General features: G+C 29.8%; 2 protein-coding genes across 4 annotated transcripts; one reads left to right on the top strand and one right to left on the bottom strand.

Annotated features, from left to right (window-relative positions):
- Positions 1–7,846: 7,846 nt before the first annotated feature.
- On the top strand, positions 7,847–11,630 carry LOC132942580 (protein LSM12 homolog A-like). Its single transcript, XM_061011126.1, has 5 exons — positions 7,847–8,502; positions 9,857–9,990; positions 10,309–10,418; positions 10,495–10,630; positions 11,270–11,630. The coding sequence occupies exons 1-5, from the start codon at positions 8,352–8,354 to the stop codon at positions 11,375–11,377; spliced, it is 639 nt and encodes a 212-aa protein (XP_060867109.1). The 5' UTR covers positions 7,847–8,351; the 3' UTR covers positions 11,378–11,630.
- Positions 11,631–14,794: 3,164 nt separating this feature from the next.
- LOC132942579 (putative ATPase N2B) lies at positions 14,795–18,848 on the bottom strand. Of its 3 annotated transcripts, none has more exons than XM_061011125.1 (8): positions 18,182–18,848; positions 17,752–17,913; positions 17,664–17,685; positions 17,422–17,602; positions 16,855–17,023; positions 16,659–16,799; positions 16,457–16,576; positions 14,795–16,005 (listed from the first exon to the last, which is right to left on the bottom strand). In XM_061011125.1, the coding sequence occupies exons 1-8, from the start codon at positions 18,488–18,490 to the stop codon at positions 15,883–15,885; spliced, it is 1,227 nt and encodes a 408-aa protein (XP_060867108.1). In that variant the 5' UTR covers positions 18,491–18,848; the 3' UTR covers positions 14,795–15,882. The 3 variants fall into 3 exon arrangements, with proteins under 3 accessions (XP_060867108.1, XP_060867107.1, XP_060867106.1); XM_061011124.1 differs by lacking the exon at positions 17,664–17,685 and having other exon boundaries at positions 14,796–16,005; positions 17,422–17,663; positions 18,182–18,536; positions 18,592–18,832; XM_061011123.1 differs by lacking the exon at positions 17,664–17,685 and having other exon boundaries at positions 14,796–16,005; positions 17,422–17,663; positions 18,182–18,830.
- Positions 18,849–18,880: the final 32 nt, after the last annotated feature.

The following is an 18,880-nucleotide window of genomic DNA, read 5'->3' as shown; positions in this document are numbered from 1 at the left end:
GGCGGCAGCTTGTCGGAGCACGCGCGTGAGGGGCGGGGCCAGCGGTAAAAGAGACTCGGGTACGACGACGGGCCGGCGCACGCGAACGCGTGACGTCACCGTGAGTTCGCACGGATGTTTGGCGTTTCGCGGGGACCGTTCAAACTTCAAACCATAGAAATAATATGCGTTTCGAACAGTTAAGTCTTCGGGTGCCTTCTACACTTTCACAATCACATAAGAACATAATTATTAACCTACTACCTACCTATTACCTGTATGCCATTGAAACCGACTCATTAGCGGAAGTTAACACACCGGCGTAACTTTGAGGAACTAGGGTTGTAGTAAGTTATGGTTATCCTCCATAGAACTTTTAGCCCATCCTAGTTAAAATCCCAATCCTGACATAAAAAAAACTTTCGAGGGTTCAATTTGTATAATAATTAATAGTTATAATAATATATATCATAATATGTGTATAATAATATTAAATTAATATTTTGGATATACCATGTACGGAGTTTAAATATAAGGAGTAAGGAGAATCAAAATATACATCAGGTCGAGAGTCGGCTATCCCCTATTACCCACAACATACTTATTTATTATAATAATAAGTATAGATGCGATTATTGATAATGATTTTTTATAAACATATTAAGCTTCTAAATATAGGCAATAGGCATATTATACAGTTATAAAATATGTATCATACTTATTTTATTTTTAATAATAAAGGGAACCCAGGGGAACGCTTTTACTCTATAGTTTATTTTCAATTTTTATTTCATGATTCCATATGTGACTTGTTAACTCTAATGACGCTTTTTGATGGGGAGTGGAGGGCTTTTTATTTTCCTAGATTCGTATTTCGTATATTGTAATCACTAATCCGTATAGGTTAGTAGCAAATTGAATTGAATATCAATTCTGATCTACTGATCGCGACATTAATATTGTATATTTGTTTTTAAATCGACGAGACAAGTGATTCCCAACCTGTAAATTTGATATTCAATTGTTTCGCGACACTTAAATTATTTTTCTTACGTACATGCATATTGCATAATGCATGTTAATATGTTCTAATGTGTTGGTGAACCTAAATAATAAATTATAATTTATTAACTTGTGCAGTTTAGCAGTTATACAGCGACTACCAGGCACCAGCGAGTAATATAATTAATATACCTTTAAGAAGACACGTGGTAGCTGTATGTGTTGTCTCCGTCTTAAAGTGTGTAACATAGCAAATTTTCTGATCAGCAGATCACGTTTAGCTCCATTAGTTTAAATATTAGAGTGAATTTACCTCTTATACAATTTAAAGGTAAAATTAATATCTAGACAATCTCATAGGCTTTTTAATATATTTTTATTTTAAAACGAGTTATGAGTATTTTAATATGTACAAACAATTTTTGAAGAGAGTTATTAGTATTTTAAAATTGTAAATTGTTTGTACATCTTAAAATATTCATAACTCGCTTTAAAATTAAAATATAATAAAAAGCCCATGACATTGCCTAGATAATACTCTTACATTTACATTTTATAAGAGGTCAATTCGCTCTAATTTTTAAACTAACTGAGCTAAACGCGATCTGCTTAGCGTACAATTTACTATGTTACACACTTATAAGACGGAGACAACACATGCGAGTACCATGTCCTCATATCGTCCTCACGTCCTCATCTCGCATATAATAAAACTACTATATAACCTGGAAATAATCGTCGTATCGTTCTTTCGGACAACAATTAAAGATTAATCGTGATTCGTACCAATCGTACCTATATAGACTCTATTATAGTATAGACTATAGACTATTATGGTCTATAGAGTATAGGTAATATTCGTAAAAGGTATTTTCTTATAATATATTATAGAGATACCATAAAATTATAATTAAAACTTAAAAGGCACAATGCTGAATGCACATAATATACAAAAATTACACGTGTACATGTCTGCATTCAGGTACACTAGTAAATAGTAAAATTATACTAAATACTAATTTCACACTTGACACTCGACCAATAATATTATTGCATCCACGCCACTGAAGGTACGCGTACGACATGTGCACACGTGTTAACTGCAAAGTGCAAATATTTAAACAATTATTATTTATTATTATTATTATAAACGATTGTTCAATGTTCGCTGCCATACGCCCGTACAGAGCGTCGTTAAGATTATCTCTATACTCGTTATTTCGTGAATTTCCCACCGTACAAGTGTACAACACTACGAAATATGAATATAAGCTGTGTGCCTGTGTACCTGTGTTCAACCGTTCAATGTACATTCTGATTTCTGATAGTACATTTTTGTACATAATATTATTATTTATAAACGAAATAATAGTATACAATATAGTAAATAGTAATATACATATTTTGTACACGCATTGACGCATTCTAATCATAATATTATGTATTAGTAATCTACTACCTGGTTAGATTACTCTAGGTTTCTCATGACGTGATGATTTTTTTCAATTCGATTTCAGAATTTTATTAAACTATCTACTAAATTCTTGAATAATGCTGACGATAATATATTTTTACCTATATATTTACTCTATAGCACCAACGCAGGCGAGCAAACATGTGTTTTTATCAAAAGGTTAATATTCAAACGATGTCGATAGTATAATAATTAATTTCTGTTTAAAAAATTGAATCGTTATGGCTCCAAACAACTATATACATTACACACGAATTACGTATTATTATTGCTATGACCTAATGCCAATGGGTATTTTCCTTAAATCATATTACTCGTGTTAAGTATTTTATTTTATGCAAATTGTACTTTTCTTTCAATAAAAAAAAAATAATAATAAATACCTAGTTTTATGTTAATATTATATTCTTACATAGGTCTTGTATAATGACTTTGACAAAGTACAGAAATTACATTTTGAAAAACATGTCAAAGTATTTAAGGTACTTTTGAAAAATAATTCCTAGTTTTCCGAGTTTTCGGTTAACCAACAATGTTATAAATGGATTTATTTCATTTGCATGTACCTACCTATTCGATTTTGAGAAAAACTTGAATTTTTATGCATTCGTATATGTAGGAACTAAATGCTAATGAATAGTGAATAGAAATTAATTATTTTTTTTTACTTCAAAGAATGTATCTCTCAGTATAGTTAGCATATGTTTGCTTTCAAAATAAAATATGTTCTAAACACTGGTTAAATCTTCTCCCATGACCTCTTTTGTTTATTTAGTATAGACGCATAATAGTAATCAGTGATGTATTATTTAATTTCGTACAGGACTATAATATTATTTCATATTTGTACATGTTGAATATAGTTTACTATATAGCTTATGTTTTTATTTTTAAATACGATTTAAAATGTAATACTAATCGAAAACTAATATTTAAAATTGAAATAATAAATAATATTTAATAAGTTATGTGTAGAAATGATAAATAATATTATATATTTAATGTACAAATATTCCAGGCTCAATAATTAATGTAAAATATTATACATTAAATCACGGTTATCAACTAATAGATAGCTGATGCTGCTTGCTGCAGGCTGCAGCTATCCAATTATTGGCTATTAGTTATTACTATTAATAATTAATAATTGTGGTTTATCGTTTATATATCATGTATTTATGTGTAAACTGTTTACATATATTTTATAGATAATAGACATGTGGTCTGATATTATGAGTTTATGAGATTATATTCTACATTATATTATTATGTATACAGTCTGAGTTACCATAGTATTACACTATTACTTGATACTATAGTAGTTGTAACTTATCTATATGACTATATATATATAAAAAAGACAAAAAAAGTTTGCGTCTAATTATGTCCTTTATACATTCCTAAACTGTTCATCCGATTGCGATGTAATTTAGTACAGAGATAATTTATAGACCAAAGATTCTCAACCTGGTGGCTCGCCAAAATTTCAGGGTGGGGGGGGGGGGGGGGGGGCAGTGAACATTTTGAAAAAAAACACCAAAAATAAAAACGTTAATATTAATAAATTTATTTAATATAAAAAAAAACTTCATTGCATAATACTTCATTGCAATTTGCAAATACCTTCTTGCATTAGAATCACGGTTGAAATAAATACAAATATTTATAGAAAACGATCAAATCGTCTAATGATAATACTTTATAATTTATAATTTAAAACAATCAAGTTTGTCTCTCGCTTTTCTACCCAACAAATAAAATTTTAATGATATTTATAGAAAAAAAAACTAAAAAAATTGAAAACAGACAATGTCCGTAAACAGCTCAAAAAGTGTCAAATTATTTTCAAAATTTTATCGTGTGTAGGAAATGCAATTATAAACATTCAGTCAAAATGTTATGTCCCTACGGTCATTTGTTTTAGAGTTACACCAAAAACCAAAATCGATTTTCTCGAAAACAGATTTTACTGTCCTAAAAGGTGATGATAGACACAAAAAAAAAAATAAAATAAAATAAAATAAAAAACAAAAAAAAAACACATTGTAAAATCAATATCTACATTCATCGTTCCACTCAGAATCTAAAACACACATCATTATAAAATCAATACATTCATCACTTCGCTCAGAATCTAAAAGTCTGTATCATTCAGACATTCTGTCAGAGAGCTCGGAACATTATACCAATATACATAGGTACGTGGCACACGCGTAAAAAAAAATTAGCACGGAACGGCGCGGCGTGAATTACAGATTGTCAACAAAAAATCGAGTCAGACAGATTAACTCGTAAACAATTCGACAATTCCGATTTATGGCTAATTTCATCATTAATAAAATATTATAGGTACATTTATACCTGCTACCCCTACCCACCAAATATACCTACAAACAATAGCCGGCGACCGCAAATAATAATAATAATTAATAACATCTTAACGGTCACGCTTTTTCGTTGCGAACATTTTTTTTTCAGTCACCATGCCAGGCCCGCGATAAAAGATAATATGTGCTATATGCTATTGCAATATAGCTTAGAAAATTAAAATTAATCAAATACAATCCAAGTGAAGACAATCTAATCAGGGTTACCTAACAATAAATTTTAACAAATTTTAATTTATTTTTGTTTTTCCTGATTATTTGAAAAAATACAAAACCTTTTCAATTTCGACTTCCCCAAATTACGAACTAGATCCAATTTACTTCCAAAAATCTCCTTTGAAGTTTATGGTCAGACTGGTCAGAGCATTTTTTCTACTAGAAAAGTTGAGAATTAAATTAATTTGGTAATATGGTTATTAAATATTATGATAATATGATAAACTGATCAATCTGCAGAGTATATTTTGTATTTTTATATTATTTTCATATGCAATGAAAAATAGAAAAATTTACAACCGATAGAATTTATTGTTAAAATGTCGTTACCAACCAATAATAATATTATACGGGTTAGGTGCCTAATCACTTTGTTTATTAGCAAAGTAGCAGTAGAATTATATTTTTATGTATACTACCTATTAGTATTAATGAAATAGTAGATTTTTTTTATCGTAGTTAGTCATTTATATGTTCTGCGTTCAAAATAATTTTATGAGAAAACGAAAAAACAATATAATATGCAGAGAAGTTAGTTGGTACGAGGTACCTACTTATAATTTATATTATGTATTAATTTTCGTTCTGAGAACTCGTAAAAATTGTTAGTACTTAGGTACCTATTCTAGAAATGGGTACTATTTATATTTATACTTATAGCCTATAGCTATAGGTCTTTGAAGCTATTTTTTATTGATATACTAAATGCGAAACACTGTGTGTACTTTTATACCTACCTTTACAATTACTAATAGTTACTTATAATATAAGTCTTTTATTATAGTTTATTCATCTGGCTGTATCGTATTAAATAAATTTGAATAATTGCAAAAAGTTCTTATTTTTTTTTAATATTGTCATATTTTAATATTTTCTAATGTGTATATTCATGTATAAGTATAATGTGTCAAAATGTGTTCAAAATCGGAAATTTAACATTTTTATAACAATTTAAAGTCTAAATTATAGTGTTATTTAAATTAAATTAATTTTTAATTTCTAAATATCTACGGAATATTCATTATTAGATAAAAAATATAAGCACAATTTAAAAAAAATCCTTACTTGTAAAATATTAAACCAGTTTTACCTAATTGAGAACAGTTTTGTTTAGAAATTAAAATGCTTAAGAGGATGCCATACCACTATACCAGCATCAGTGGCGTAACTAGAAATTCTAATGCCCGTGGAAAAATAATCCAGTTGTCCTTTATTTTTACAAATTTAGTGGAATAGCAACATAATGCATCTACCCACAAGATGTATCCCTAGATCCGCTCCTGCTAATAGATCTATACCTATGTGTTACAATCACAATAACATGTCCAAATTACTCGAAAGCCATAATATTGATGTATACTGTTAAATGGTCAGCACGACATACACTACGATTTTTAAAGTATAATCGAATAACACAGCCATGCACGTCCGGTTTATAAACCAGGTTTGGACGGTGGACAATGTAATATATTTTTCTGAAAAAGATCTGCCGTTTAAATTTTTAGAAAAAGGGGCTTAAGTGCACTTTACCAACCCTCTCACGATTTTCAATTATTTTTCAAACGACTTGTTTTTTATGCTTAAAACGATAGTGTAATTTTTTTTTGTTTTTGTGACATTTCTTGAAGCGTCATCTAGATTCATGGTCCCGTGGCTTTTGTCATCCGCCATGCCACCCTATCCAAAAGATATCTTTATAGATCTATGCACCCTATAGGTACGCCACTTACCAGGATGCGCTCAGTGTTGTCTCCGTGATTCCATCTTACAACCGCTTAACATACTGTTAGTGTTAAGTTAATTATTCAGAAGTCAGAAACTCAGAACGTACAATTCAGTATTAACTATGTTATGCGTTTGTAAGACGGAGACAATGCATGCGGGTAGGAGTCCTAGCTCTCTGGGTGGTATCATGATAATAAATAGGCCCGATATATTTTAGCAAAATAATTAACAAGTATGATTGGTATAATGGTATGCTATTTCAGTATCAAAGTATTTAAGTATGACACTATAAATTATAATGATATTGGGACAATAGGTAGTATTTAATTACGGTATTTATCATTATATTATAATCACATGAAAATTAATTTATCATTTAGGAAAACCGCCGTCGTCTAAAAGAGTTATCACTTATCGTAACGAATTATATGCTATTAATACGAGGTATGCTAACCAAGAAATTTAATTATATCAAATTGAGTTTCTGATAGTTGTCAAAAACTAAAATTATAATAACTGAATGAGATCCCACCAACCAATCAACCAACAGTGTCAGAGCGGCATAGCCCCTGCAGTGTCTGTAGTCACGGTCTTGCAACTGTTGCAGTGTAAACTGCAAACTGCAAAGTGCAATTATACACGCGCGACTACCGCCGACTGGAAATAATCAATAACATGAGAAATTTAATTTCATTAACCAAACAAATAAGTGTAATAAATATTAAATGCTATAATACCTATATTAATACGGTTAACGGAGGGGATTGAGGAATAAATAATAATGAATAATATTTATTTTAACAATATTATAAAGAATGGACGAAACGCGTTATTGTCACGTGATAGTGATGTCAAATAGAATTATTATATCCGTCACTCGTCGTCAATCGCAAACGTGACGTCACCCGCCGTCCGTAATCCGTCCCGTTATCAATATTCGCCGCTGCCGTTCGCTCAACACGCCCCCCGCAGTCTCCACGCACCGGTACGATAACGCTGGCGCAAGCGCACAAACGCATCGCACGGTGTCGTAGTGTATACGCACGCGCGTTCACGGTCCGTGTCACGCACGCACGAACATATTCTCAGGTCTCAAACACACGGCATTATTGCCGTGAGTGCTGTATTTTTTTTTTTTTATCATTATCTCGTATTCGTTGAGCACATAAAGTTAGCGGATACGTACGATATTCGTATACTATTTTTAGCCGTCGACGAAAATTAATTTCCGGTAAACCACACAAGCGTTTCGTACCAGCGTTGGTCGAGCCGTCTCGTGTCTACCACACGGCACACGGCAGTACGGCTCACGCACACTCACGCAACACAATTCACACACACACTCGGAATCGTCACTATCACTCGAACGCGAAACTGCGAAAGTTAAATAGTTAATAATTATTTACTTACGACCACGGCACGTCCGTCGGCCGACGCATACCCATTGTCGTCGTCATCATCTTCTTCGTCATCGCGTGCGGTAAGTCGCGCGCGCCGTTGCTGCCCGTCGTCCCGGTCAGTTCCGGAATCGGTGCGTCCGGTGCCCGCGCCCGTTTGTCAAGCGTTAGATGGCGATAAACTTTTATGGGAAACACAAAATGGCCGGTGTCAACGAGTGTTTCTCCATCGGCAGCGTCGTCATGTGCACCAACTGCTTCGACGAGGAGATCGAGGGCGAGGTTCTCGGGTTCGAGCCCACCACGAAAATGCTAATACTGAGTATCCTTTTCCGGAAACACAACATCCACCGGTAGTTTGAGCAGCTAGTTGGTAGATGGGTCAACTGGGTTACGCTGTTCTCTACGGGGGGGGCTCCCTAGTGCGTGTGGCGCGGGATTGTCGGCGTTATCAGCACACCGGTCACCCGCTGTGTTTGAGCTGCCCTCGAGCTGCTGTCAGAGACATGCTCGCTCACTGTTTCGCGGATCGTCTTAAATTGGCATAATAATATGCTTTAGCCACTCGAAGAGGTCTGTTGTAGTGGACTATGCTTATCGGGGTCGATAGTTGCGCCCCTCTCTTCAGGGTCGTATTACCATATAGGCACTGTGACTTGAATTTCCCACGAAATTTTCAAAATATTATATTCTGTATATTTCTTCATATTGTAATGAAATATGTACCTATGCCTAGTGCTCCAAAATTACTCAATCCGGGCTTGCCTCTCCCCTCCACACTGATGCTTCTGTCATTTTACCCAAACTGTAAACATTGACCACCCCTAAACATGTTTTACGTATGATGATTTTGATACATTGTGATTGTGTGACAAGAGAATTGTATGTTATATACAATTCTCAGATACGTTTGGCGTATTTTTTTTGGTATTAGACTCACTTGGACGCCAATACGTAATACTAATGTCGCATTTTTTGAATTTATCATGTGCACTTTGTCATAGGTAGTGGCAATTCTAATAATTGTCCACTTTTTTACTAGGTACTAGTAAAATACTTTTTTCCTGATATGATAAAGTTTTAATTATTCTAGAAACTGATGTTAAATAGGCATACTTACTGCCTATTGTTATAAATGTTGATATTACAATTATAAATTATCTTTAAAATAGTATTGGACCTTTTTTTTAAAAATTAAATTTGAATATAGGTACATAGGAAGATATTTTACGATAAAATCGATAACTATTAAATATGTGTCAAAGTTGGTAATTGATCGACTTTCACTTGTGTAACATAAATATAGGTATTTATTGCATACTTTTTTTGTTCTTTTATGTGTCCATTAATTTAAAGTTTAAACCATAATTCATTGATCTATTTATTTATAGTATTATGATTATTCATTATATTGAAATATAAACAAAATACATTAAATAAAACAAATATACTAAATATTTTATTATTCATTCATTATCCAACATATTGTATCTATCTTTAACCCCTATAAAGTATGTCATAGTTAATTTATGAAATATAGGTATAGGTTATAAAACACATTTAATTAGTTTAATTTAGATTATATGAAAATATATTAATAATAGTCAGATAATAATATTATGTACTATTTAACATTATAATGTTTAATTGTTTATTTCCTTAATACAAACTACTAGAATGTCCATCTACTAATAATAATCCATTGTTAAACAACATCAACATAGTGAACTTAGCGTTTGCCAAAGATGTACAAGTTAAAAAGGAGTCCAGTTTCAATCCACCACCTTTGCCTTCGTTAAATTTAAATAGGGTATGTTATCAATTACGTCTACGTAGCGTTTTATTTTTAGATATCTTGATTAAATTACCGGTAATATTACTTTTTTATGGTAATATTGGGAAATTTAATGTTCAACACCCAAAACAATCATAATACCTATATGAAATATGATTAATAAAAAAATACTCTTAAAGTGGTAAGGTAATTTATGATTATTATTTACCGATAAATTACTTACTTTATAATATTTTACCAAAGTAATATTACCGACTTACATCACTACGCCTACATAATAATTAATAAAATATTTGAATTTCTAAAAATATGTCATAATATTGTTTATTACAGTTAAATAATAGGATAAAAACTCAAATACAAGATAAGAAACGTCAAATATCAGCTATGTCTGCCAATGTTTCCCCTGAGGCACAAAAATTGTATTTGACTATAACTAAAACGTAAAAATTTTAATAATAAATTATTAAATTATCTTAAGAGGAATAAATAAATAATATTTGTCTATTTTATACTTAGGATTCCAGAAGTAACTTGGCAAGGGCAGAATATTGTCGTATATGATCAAGTGATAATTAGCCCACCTTACAAGGCTGATAATGTCAAAGGCACTGGAAACCAAGAGGACAAAGCTATTTTGTACATAAAGAATATTGTAAGTAGACTTAATGTTGTCTTTTTTATCGCTAGTTAACATAGTATAGACGGTGCTTAGTTACAAATATATGTTATACTAATATTTTAGTTGTATTAAGTACTAACGTCTATTCATATTATGTTTCAGTTTTTGTTTGTATAAAATTTATTTTTGATCATGAATCCAAAATAAATTTAATAATTTATTAAGTTGTACACTCTGTCTCATACAACATAAATAGCCTCAAGCGGCAACCAATTTTTATCTGGTCCAGCCAAAACACACCCGCTTGATAAATCGATAATTTTCATTGACTTTGGTCATCAACTTTTGTTTACGATGATCGCCTGTGTCCTAAAAATCACTTTATAGTTTTATACTTAGAAATGTAACCTAGGTGTTTGTAAGAATAATAAATTGATGCTCCGGAGAGTGTGGCGCTTGATTTACATTTACATTTGAAGTTACCCTTATATGAGACAAAGTATAGTAACCAATTTTAAATTATTTATTTCATTAAATGGATAGATTCACTATTGAATATGATTTATATATATATATTAAAATTTAAACTATGGCTACTATTTTGTGATTTTGTATCAATTCAATTAAAATAACAATAATAATTTATTTGGTGATTTTTTTGTAATGTTTTAGGTGGAAAAATTTGTTAAAGATACGGCTTCTCAACAAGTTACATCCACACCAACAACCCATCGGAGCAAGCCAGCTGCTGCTACTGCAGCAGCGCCACAGCCACAATAAAGTTATGCTGTGATTAAGGGAGTTGAAATAAAATTATTATAATTTATTAAGTCAAGTATAACAAAAGAGAAGAACCCAAGTAGATATATTTATTATACATTTATCAGCAATATTCGTCTAATTTCTATTGTGGATCAATATAACTTTTTTTTTCTGTCTAAAATATAAATCAATATTTGATTTCAAATAAAACTAAACTCTTGGATTCTGAAAACTCTTACAACTTGGAAATACATTATTCTTTTTTATTTTATATTTTTTTATTGAAAAGTTATTATTTCATGCGTAAAAAATATGTTCTTGACTTTGAAAATAAAAGAATTGAGTCACCTATATTATTAGAAAAATTTATTTAACAATGCATTTTTGATAATTAGGCAAGTCTCAAAATCTATAATCCAAATTTAAGCTATATTATGTTCATGCTGTTTTTCACTTTAAAAATTTAACACATTCTACACAACAATAAAAGTTTATTAAATCTGTTACTAATATTAAAGAACAATAATGACATAAAAATAGTTATCTGTGTAACAAACTTCTTATAAATTATTTTGATGAGATATGAGATTAATTGTTAATTGTATGTAGGCATTTGATTTTCAATCTGGTTTATATACTAACCTAATTCATTTTTTTGTGATCTTATTAATTTCATCAATATTTTTGTATGTTGAACGTGTAAAGGTGTGTCAACATTTATTATATGACCGTGGATATACTTACTGCTAACAAATCACAATTTATCTACTTAGTATAGGTATTTTTATAAAAGTATTTTTGCAAATCAACAAAAAACTCTAAATATTAGATATGTTTTTTATCTCTTATTTTGAGCTACAGATTATTAGAATTATTTTATATTATAGTTTATAGATGAAATATTAGTCTAACTTCACCAATAATAAACAACATTACATCTGTACATAGTCATTATACAAATGTCATAGCAAACAATGAAAATTGAGTTTATCTGGACCTTAAATTTTAGATTTTTATACCTATGTCGCTACAACCTTTGTCATTAAAAGCAATTTCTACTGTATTGAGTAGCTGTTACATGTTACATGTAACATGTTTAGGTGCTGCTCTCATATGTGGACTACCGACATATTTCTGCTCACGTATACAGTCTACCTTGTAAGACGTAGATCGCATAATACCTATATTGTAATATGCCATGTTTATATTTTCATAATTATAATATGTCTACATAAAATAAATGAAAAACCTCAATATAAAAAATAAAAAAAGTGTACGATTAACTGACGTTAATGATGTGATAAAATTCACATAGTCAAAAAATAAATATAAAAAAGGTGGGTAAGTGGATGTCGCTCAGCTGTACGGTAGGTTACAAGTGGGTCACTGTAATGGATGGTGTTAAATTTGAATTCAATGATATCATATCATTGTATAAGAAAAAACGGTCAGTCAGCCTATGATATTACCAAGTATATTTGATGATATTATTATGAATAAAGTAATTTATATATAACCTATTTACGTGGAGCCTTGTTTTCAATTTTCAAACCTTAGCTATAAAAGTTGAATATTTTATAAATTTTTAACTACAAAATAATTATTAAATTATAAATTTTGTCAAAATTTGAACTTTAAATGCTTATAAAAAAAAATTGTGCCTATGTATTTTTAATATTTTTCAACTGTTATTAGAACGATGTATCAGGAGCCTTATATTAAATTTTCAAGCTTTTTTACCCAACAAATAAAATGTTATTGATATTTATAGAAAAAAAAACTAAAAAAAATGGAAACTGAAACTGTTCGTAAACAGCTCAAAATAAGTCAAAATATTTGGAAAATGTTATGGTATAGAAAATGCTAATATAAACATTCAGTCAAAATGTCATGTACCTACGGTCATTTGTTTTGGAGCTGCACCAAAAACCAAAATCGATTTTCTCGAAATCAGATTTTGCGTAAAAATTCCTGTTTTTCATGGCGCTTTTGAAAACTACTGGGAAATTTTTACTTTTGACCCCTCAATGTACCAACTAGATTCACTTTCCCATCATAAAAGTTACTGTTGAAGAAACTCCAAGCACTTTTACTGTCCTAAAAGGTGATGAGACACAAAAAAAAAACACATCATTGTAAAATCAATACATTCATTGCTTCGCTCAGAATCTAAAATAATAAATAATAATTTTAGCGATAAACTGTTTAAATATCCCTCAGAAATTCTATAAATATATCAGGTTCGTCTTTGCAAGCAACCTTCCAACAATAATGGTCGATATGGGATTGAAGTAGTTTTTTAGTTGTACCTCTCATTGTTCTCTATGCTTTGAGTGTGAGCCACCCGTCAAAGGATCCACGTAGTTTTGCTGATGGTTGACTGTTTTATGAATATATCCACTAACATTTAGACATCTATAAGCCGCCCACTCGACAGTGAATAACAGAGCCAGCTTCTCATTCTCGCTTTTTAATTGGAAGCCATTTTTTTTTGTCTCTTCGATGTACATAAAAATATCGGCAGTCAGAACCTTTTTTCAGACCAAATACCCAAGGTACATCTACCCTTTGTCTGTGGTTTCTACCGTTCTGGACTTCAACGTCACTGTCTTCCGATGAAGGGGGTTAATCACCATTGAGTAACCTACCTTGATTATATTTTCTCTTTCCGGCAAATCTAGCCTCGTCAATCTGTATTGGATCAATCTTAGTTCCCACCATCCTTTTATCTGACCAATTTTATTTTATCTTTTAGTGAATGTACGTGTTTATTATTTTTTTCTGCTACAATATGCAGTCTACATTTATGAAGGTAGACCGCATGTATTTGTAGTTCGCTTATGCGAGCAGCACTGTTGTTTACATAGGTCTAGGAGGGAAACTCAATGCTACTAGAGGGCTAATTTTTAGAACTTTTTATCTAATACAATTTTATTTTTATGATTTCACAACACAGAAAATGTATCCATCTGTTATACAGCAAAGATGGGCAACTTATGTCCTGTGTATTAAATGTACATAATATATTTATCCGTTTAACCAGCCGTGCTGTATTTTAAAATTTGTATTTTTAGAAATATTATCTAAATGAGGAAATTAAAAAAAAAACTTGAATGCAATCTGTTTAGCCAAATTTGGTAAGTTACATTCCCGATACACAGGAAAAGCTCCTGGAATATTGGGTCAATAAATTATGATAAAGAAATCTGAGATTTACAATAATATAAGATATAAAATAAGATATAATGTTATGTAATGTAATATATTGTGTATTTAAGAGGTGGTATTACACTATATTACTTTGCAAAAAATACAATTTTAGTTCTAATGTCATAGACAAATAGAAAATTATTTTTAACACTAGAACCTCTAATTAGGTTTGATGTCAGCATTCATAAGTATTTTAGTAATATTATATTAAAGTAAAAAAAAAAACAATTGAACTTAGAATTATATGTAGACATAGATAAAACATGTGTTAGGAACATGTTATTTTAGAAGAAAAAAACAATTTTTTTGCTTTAAATCTTTTTATATTTAATAAAATAATTTGGTTTAAGTTAAGGTCAAATACATGAGTATTTAAAAAACGTACATTAGGTTCTATGACTATATTAGTTTATTTTGATTGTAAGTTTAACTAAATGTAGTCACAATGAAAAACTTTTCAATCGGATCATAGACGCTGGCGGTTTGAAGGTCATTGGGTCAAACCCACTTACAACATGGAAAGTATATAAATGTATTTACTAAAATTTATAACTGCTAAAATATTTTTTTTTTTTTGATATGAAGACCCCCCTCCACTTCTATCATAATTAATTCCTGTTTACGACACTGCTCGTTATATACAGTGTAAAGTTCTGATTAATTATTTTTGTATTTACGGACAAATAAAACAAAATAAAGAAAATATTTTATATAATATAATATGGTGTATTAACTCCTCTGGATGGTTTGAAAATATTTAGTCTGATATGTATTTATGTATACTACTTCATGGTAAAACTGTTATATTTGCTATGCTTAAAAGAAGGGAAAAAGCTAAAGGGATAAAAAAAATAACAATTGAGTATAATAATAATTATTAATTTAAGTTATATTTTAGTGGTGTTTTTTGAAAATAATAGTCATACATTTTTTTTTATTTGTTTCATCACTATTTTTAATTTATTATTTGAATACTTTTACAGCTTTTAGTTGTACATTCAATAGTTTTAAAATACTTTCATAGGTAGTTAACAATTTTATTGCATTTTTCAACTATAACGATATGATATGGATTCCATAATAACAATTAAACAAATTTTATTGTGTCTAGTAGTTACCTAATAATATACTATTCAAAATAGTAAAACCCCTACAACTAAAAAAGTTGAGTTTGTTCTTAGTGATTAATTATAATCATATTAAGTCTAATAATATCTCACATTTAACTAATCATAACTAAACAAATAACAAACACCACACAACAGAATTATAAAAATGGTAACCAATTGGTAATATTAATAACTATATTAGGATTATACTTTTGAGCGGTTATTTTTCCAATAGTCAATTGATTGCATTTCTATGAGCCTTGATACTGTTCGATCAAATGCAAATATTTCTTCATCCCCGGTAAAGACGTTGGCTTTAGCATTGGTCTAAACAAAAATGGTATTTTTTCAGAAAACATTAAAAAATTATATTTGGAAAAAAATATCATGTAAATAATTTTAATTGCTAATGCTGTTATCACTGGTTGTAATAATAGAATCCACCATGTACTGGAATTAAAAAAGAAAAACCCAAACAAAATAATGTTTCTTAGGTCATAGTTAATATTTAAAGATAACTTTCTGTACATAAAATTTGCCATGTTCTGCGTGAGTAAGACGGAGAACACATTCTCAGTTATAACATACCTTACTCCTAAGGGTAATATAGAAAAAAAAATTATGTAAAACTTAAGCTCAATCAAATGATTTATAGTTTTTACTTTATTTTATAATCATATACATGTTTTTTTGTTTTTTTATCATATTTGTGACTTCTATCTATGGTGTTTAACATTTTTAATAAATTAGAAACTGAAAAGATATTATAATACTTTACCGATTCAGGTTGTAAATTTAAATCGTCCATAAGAACTTTCTGGTCATCACCTAATCCACCTGTTTTTTTAGCTACAAATAATTCTTTTACTGGTTTATCTGCATATATAAGAACTAATATCTAAAAAAAAAAAAATTTTATATCACAATTAGTTAATCATTAAATTCATTAAATCATTAAAACATTAAATCTGTAAGATTACCTTATGATCATAGAGTGTATCAATAAGAGTGATAAAACGTCTCAATGGTGATAATGAATCTAAATCAAGTTGAGGAACATCTCTAATAGCTATTGTGTGAAACATTTGAGCTAGATATAAGTAGTCTACAGCTCCTAAAGGCTGAAAAATTGTTATTGTAAATTTATAAAGTATATTAAGTGCAATTTAATATTACCCGATCACATAGCTCTTCAAAAGAAGCATCCAAGATTTGTCCACACACTCTTTGGAATGTAAGATTCCTTTGCATAATAATTAATGTTCTTGGTCTAACCGTATCATTTTCACTATTAGTAAAACTTTTGATGGAGTTTTCAAAATCTTTTATAGTATCAACACCTCTTCTATGGAAAAAAAAATATAAATTTTACGGTAAATAAAAATACATTTATAACTAAGTATCAAATAACTTTGATGCTTATTAGGTGTTTTTTCATATTCAAAAAATGGAATGAGCTAAGGTACTTTTAGACTGTCAATACTATATTACAGTTAATATTTTACCATTATATACCAAATAGGTGAAAATATTAGATACTTCAGGTAATTATTGATGTGTTTATTAATGACTATTGAAATAATTGTATACTATACAATAATATATTACTATTTTATTTAGTGAATAACAAGAAAATTCTGAAAACGGACCAAATGGAACACAGTAATAGTGTTATAGTAGATCAAGTTATTGTTTTTATAAAAATAATATATTTATAATCTGTACAGTGTACAAAATACTTACACAAAATATGATTTGTACCCACTTTTTGCTCTTATAACTCTATAATCAATACCAGAATCCAAATTGACGACTATAGAATGTTGCTTTAATACTGGTATAAACGGTAAAAACAAAAACCTTTGTAGTCCATTCTTATATAGATCATCTGGTTTACGATTGCTGGTCGCTACCATAACCATACCTTTATCAAAAAGCTCAGTGAAAAGTCGTTTCAATATCATTGCATTTGCTATGTCAGTCACCTAGCAAGAGTTCATGATAGTCCTACAATTATTAAAAGTCTGATATACTGATATCTACGATAAACAAAATAAATATTTTTTAAAATACCTGAAATTCATCAAAACAAAGTAACCATGATTGTTCTAGTATTGTATCAGCAACCATAGGAATAGCATCAAAATTGTCTTTAGTGCTCAATCTTAAATTATGTACTCTGTTATGAATATCCAACATGAACTCATCAAAATGGACTCGTCGTTTTTTTTCTACCTATTCATTTGGAAAATTTTCAATTTAATAATAATAAATGAAGTGCGGTAATTAATAATTGTTTTGAGTAGTAATTTTGTACAAAAGTTTCTGGGCTATTTTTCCATTATATTTTATTCTACATATAAACAATTTAAAATAATGTACTAAATTATTATAATTAAAAAAATTTTAATTTAAAACATATATATTTTTAGACAAATGATTAATTGAAAATTGATTCTAAATAAATTAGTACCAATTAATAGTTACAAAATATAATAATTACTTCGCAACAGGAAAAAAATAAATCCATTAACATGGTTTTACCACATCCAACTGATCCATGCATATAAACACCATTTAATGGCACTTTAAGTCCACCAAACATTTTTGAAATTACACTTTGTGATGGTGGCGAATAACTTTTTAACGATTTATACACTTCATCTAGCTGTTTGACGATTTGACGCTGATGATCATCATTGATCAATTGACCATCAGTCACCCGTTGATCGTAGAGTTCAGATGGTTTCATATGCAAACGAATGCTAGTGTAAATTGTACGAATTTGGATATTTAATCGTGGGATTTTCATGATGACAGATTAAAATTTAGAAGTAAGTATTACGACTGGTTTTGTTCTGAAAATAAAATTTTTAAGTCATTGGCGTATAGCCACGGATTCTAATGTTTTACCTCTACAACTTAACGATGATCAATGTAGGCTGTATTCACTATTCGCTATTCTGATATCTGGCATTCAACATAATATCAATAATATTATGGTATTTTATAATCACTACTAATCACTAATCAGAAAGCATTATCACATAAGTATAAAAATACATTTTTACACGAAGACTTGAATAAGGAGACCAAGGTGGATCAATCCACCTTGAAGGAGACCAAAATCCACTTCTGATAACGTCCCGAAATGAGTCGCACGATTAAACGACCACAGGCTGCGCTGCGTACGTTAGGGTTG

Source organism: Metopolophium dirhodum, chromosome 4 (genome assembly GCF_019925205.1).
Source record: "Metopolophium dirhodum isolate CAU chromosome 4, ASM1992520v1, whole genome shotgun sequence".
NCBI classification, from domain to species: domain Eukaryota; kingdom Metazoa; phylum Arthropoda; class Insecta; order Hemiptera; family Aphididae; genus Metopolophium; species Metopolophium dirhodum.
This window is presented reverse-complemented; position numbering and strand designations above follow the sequence as displayed.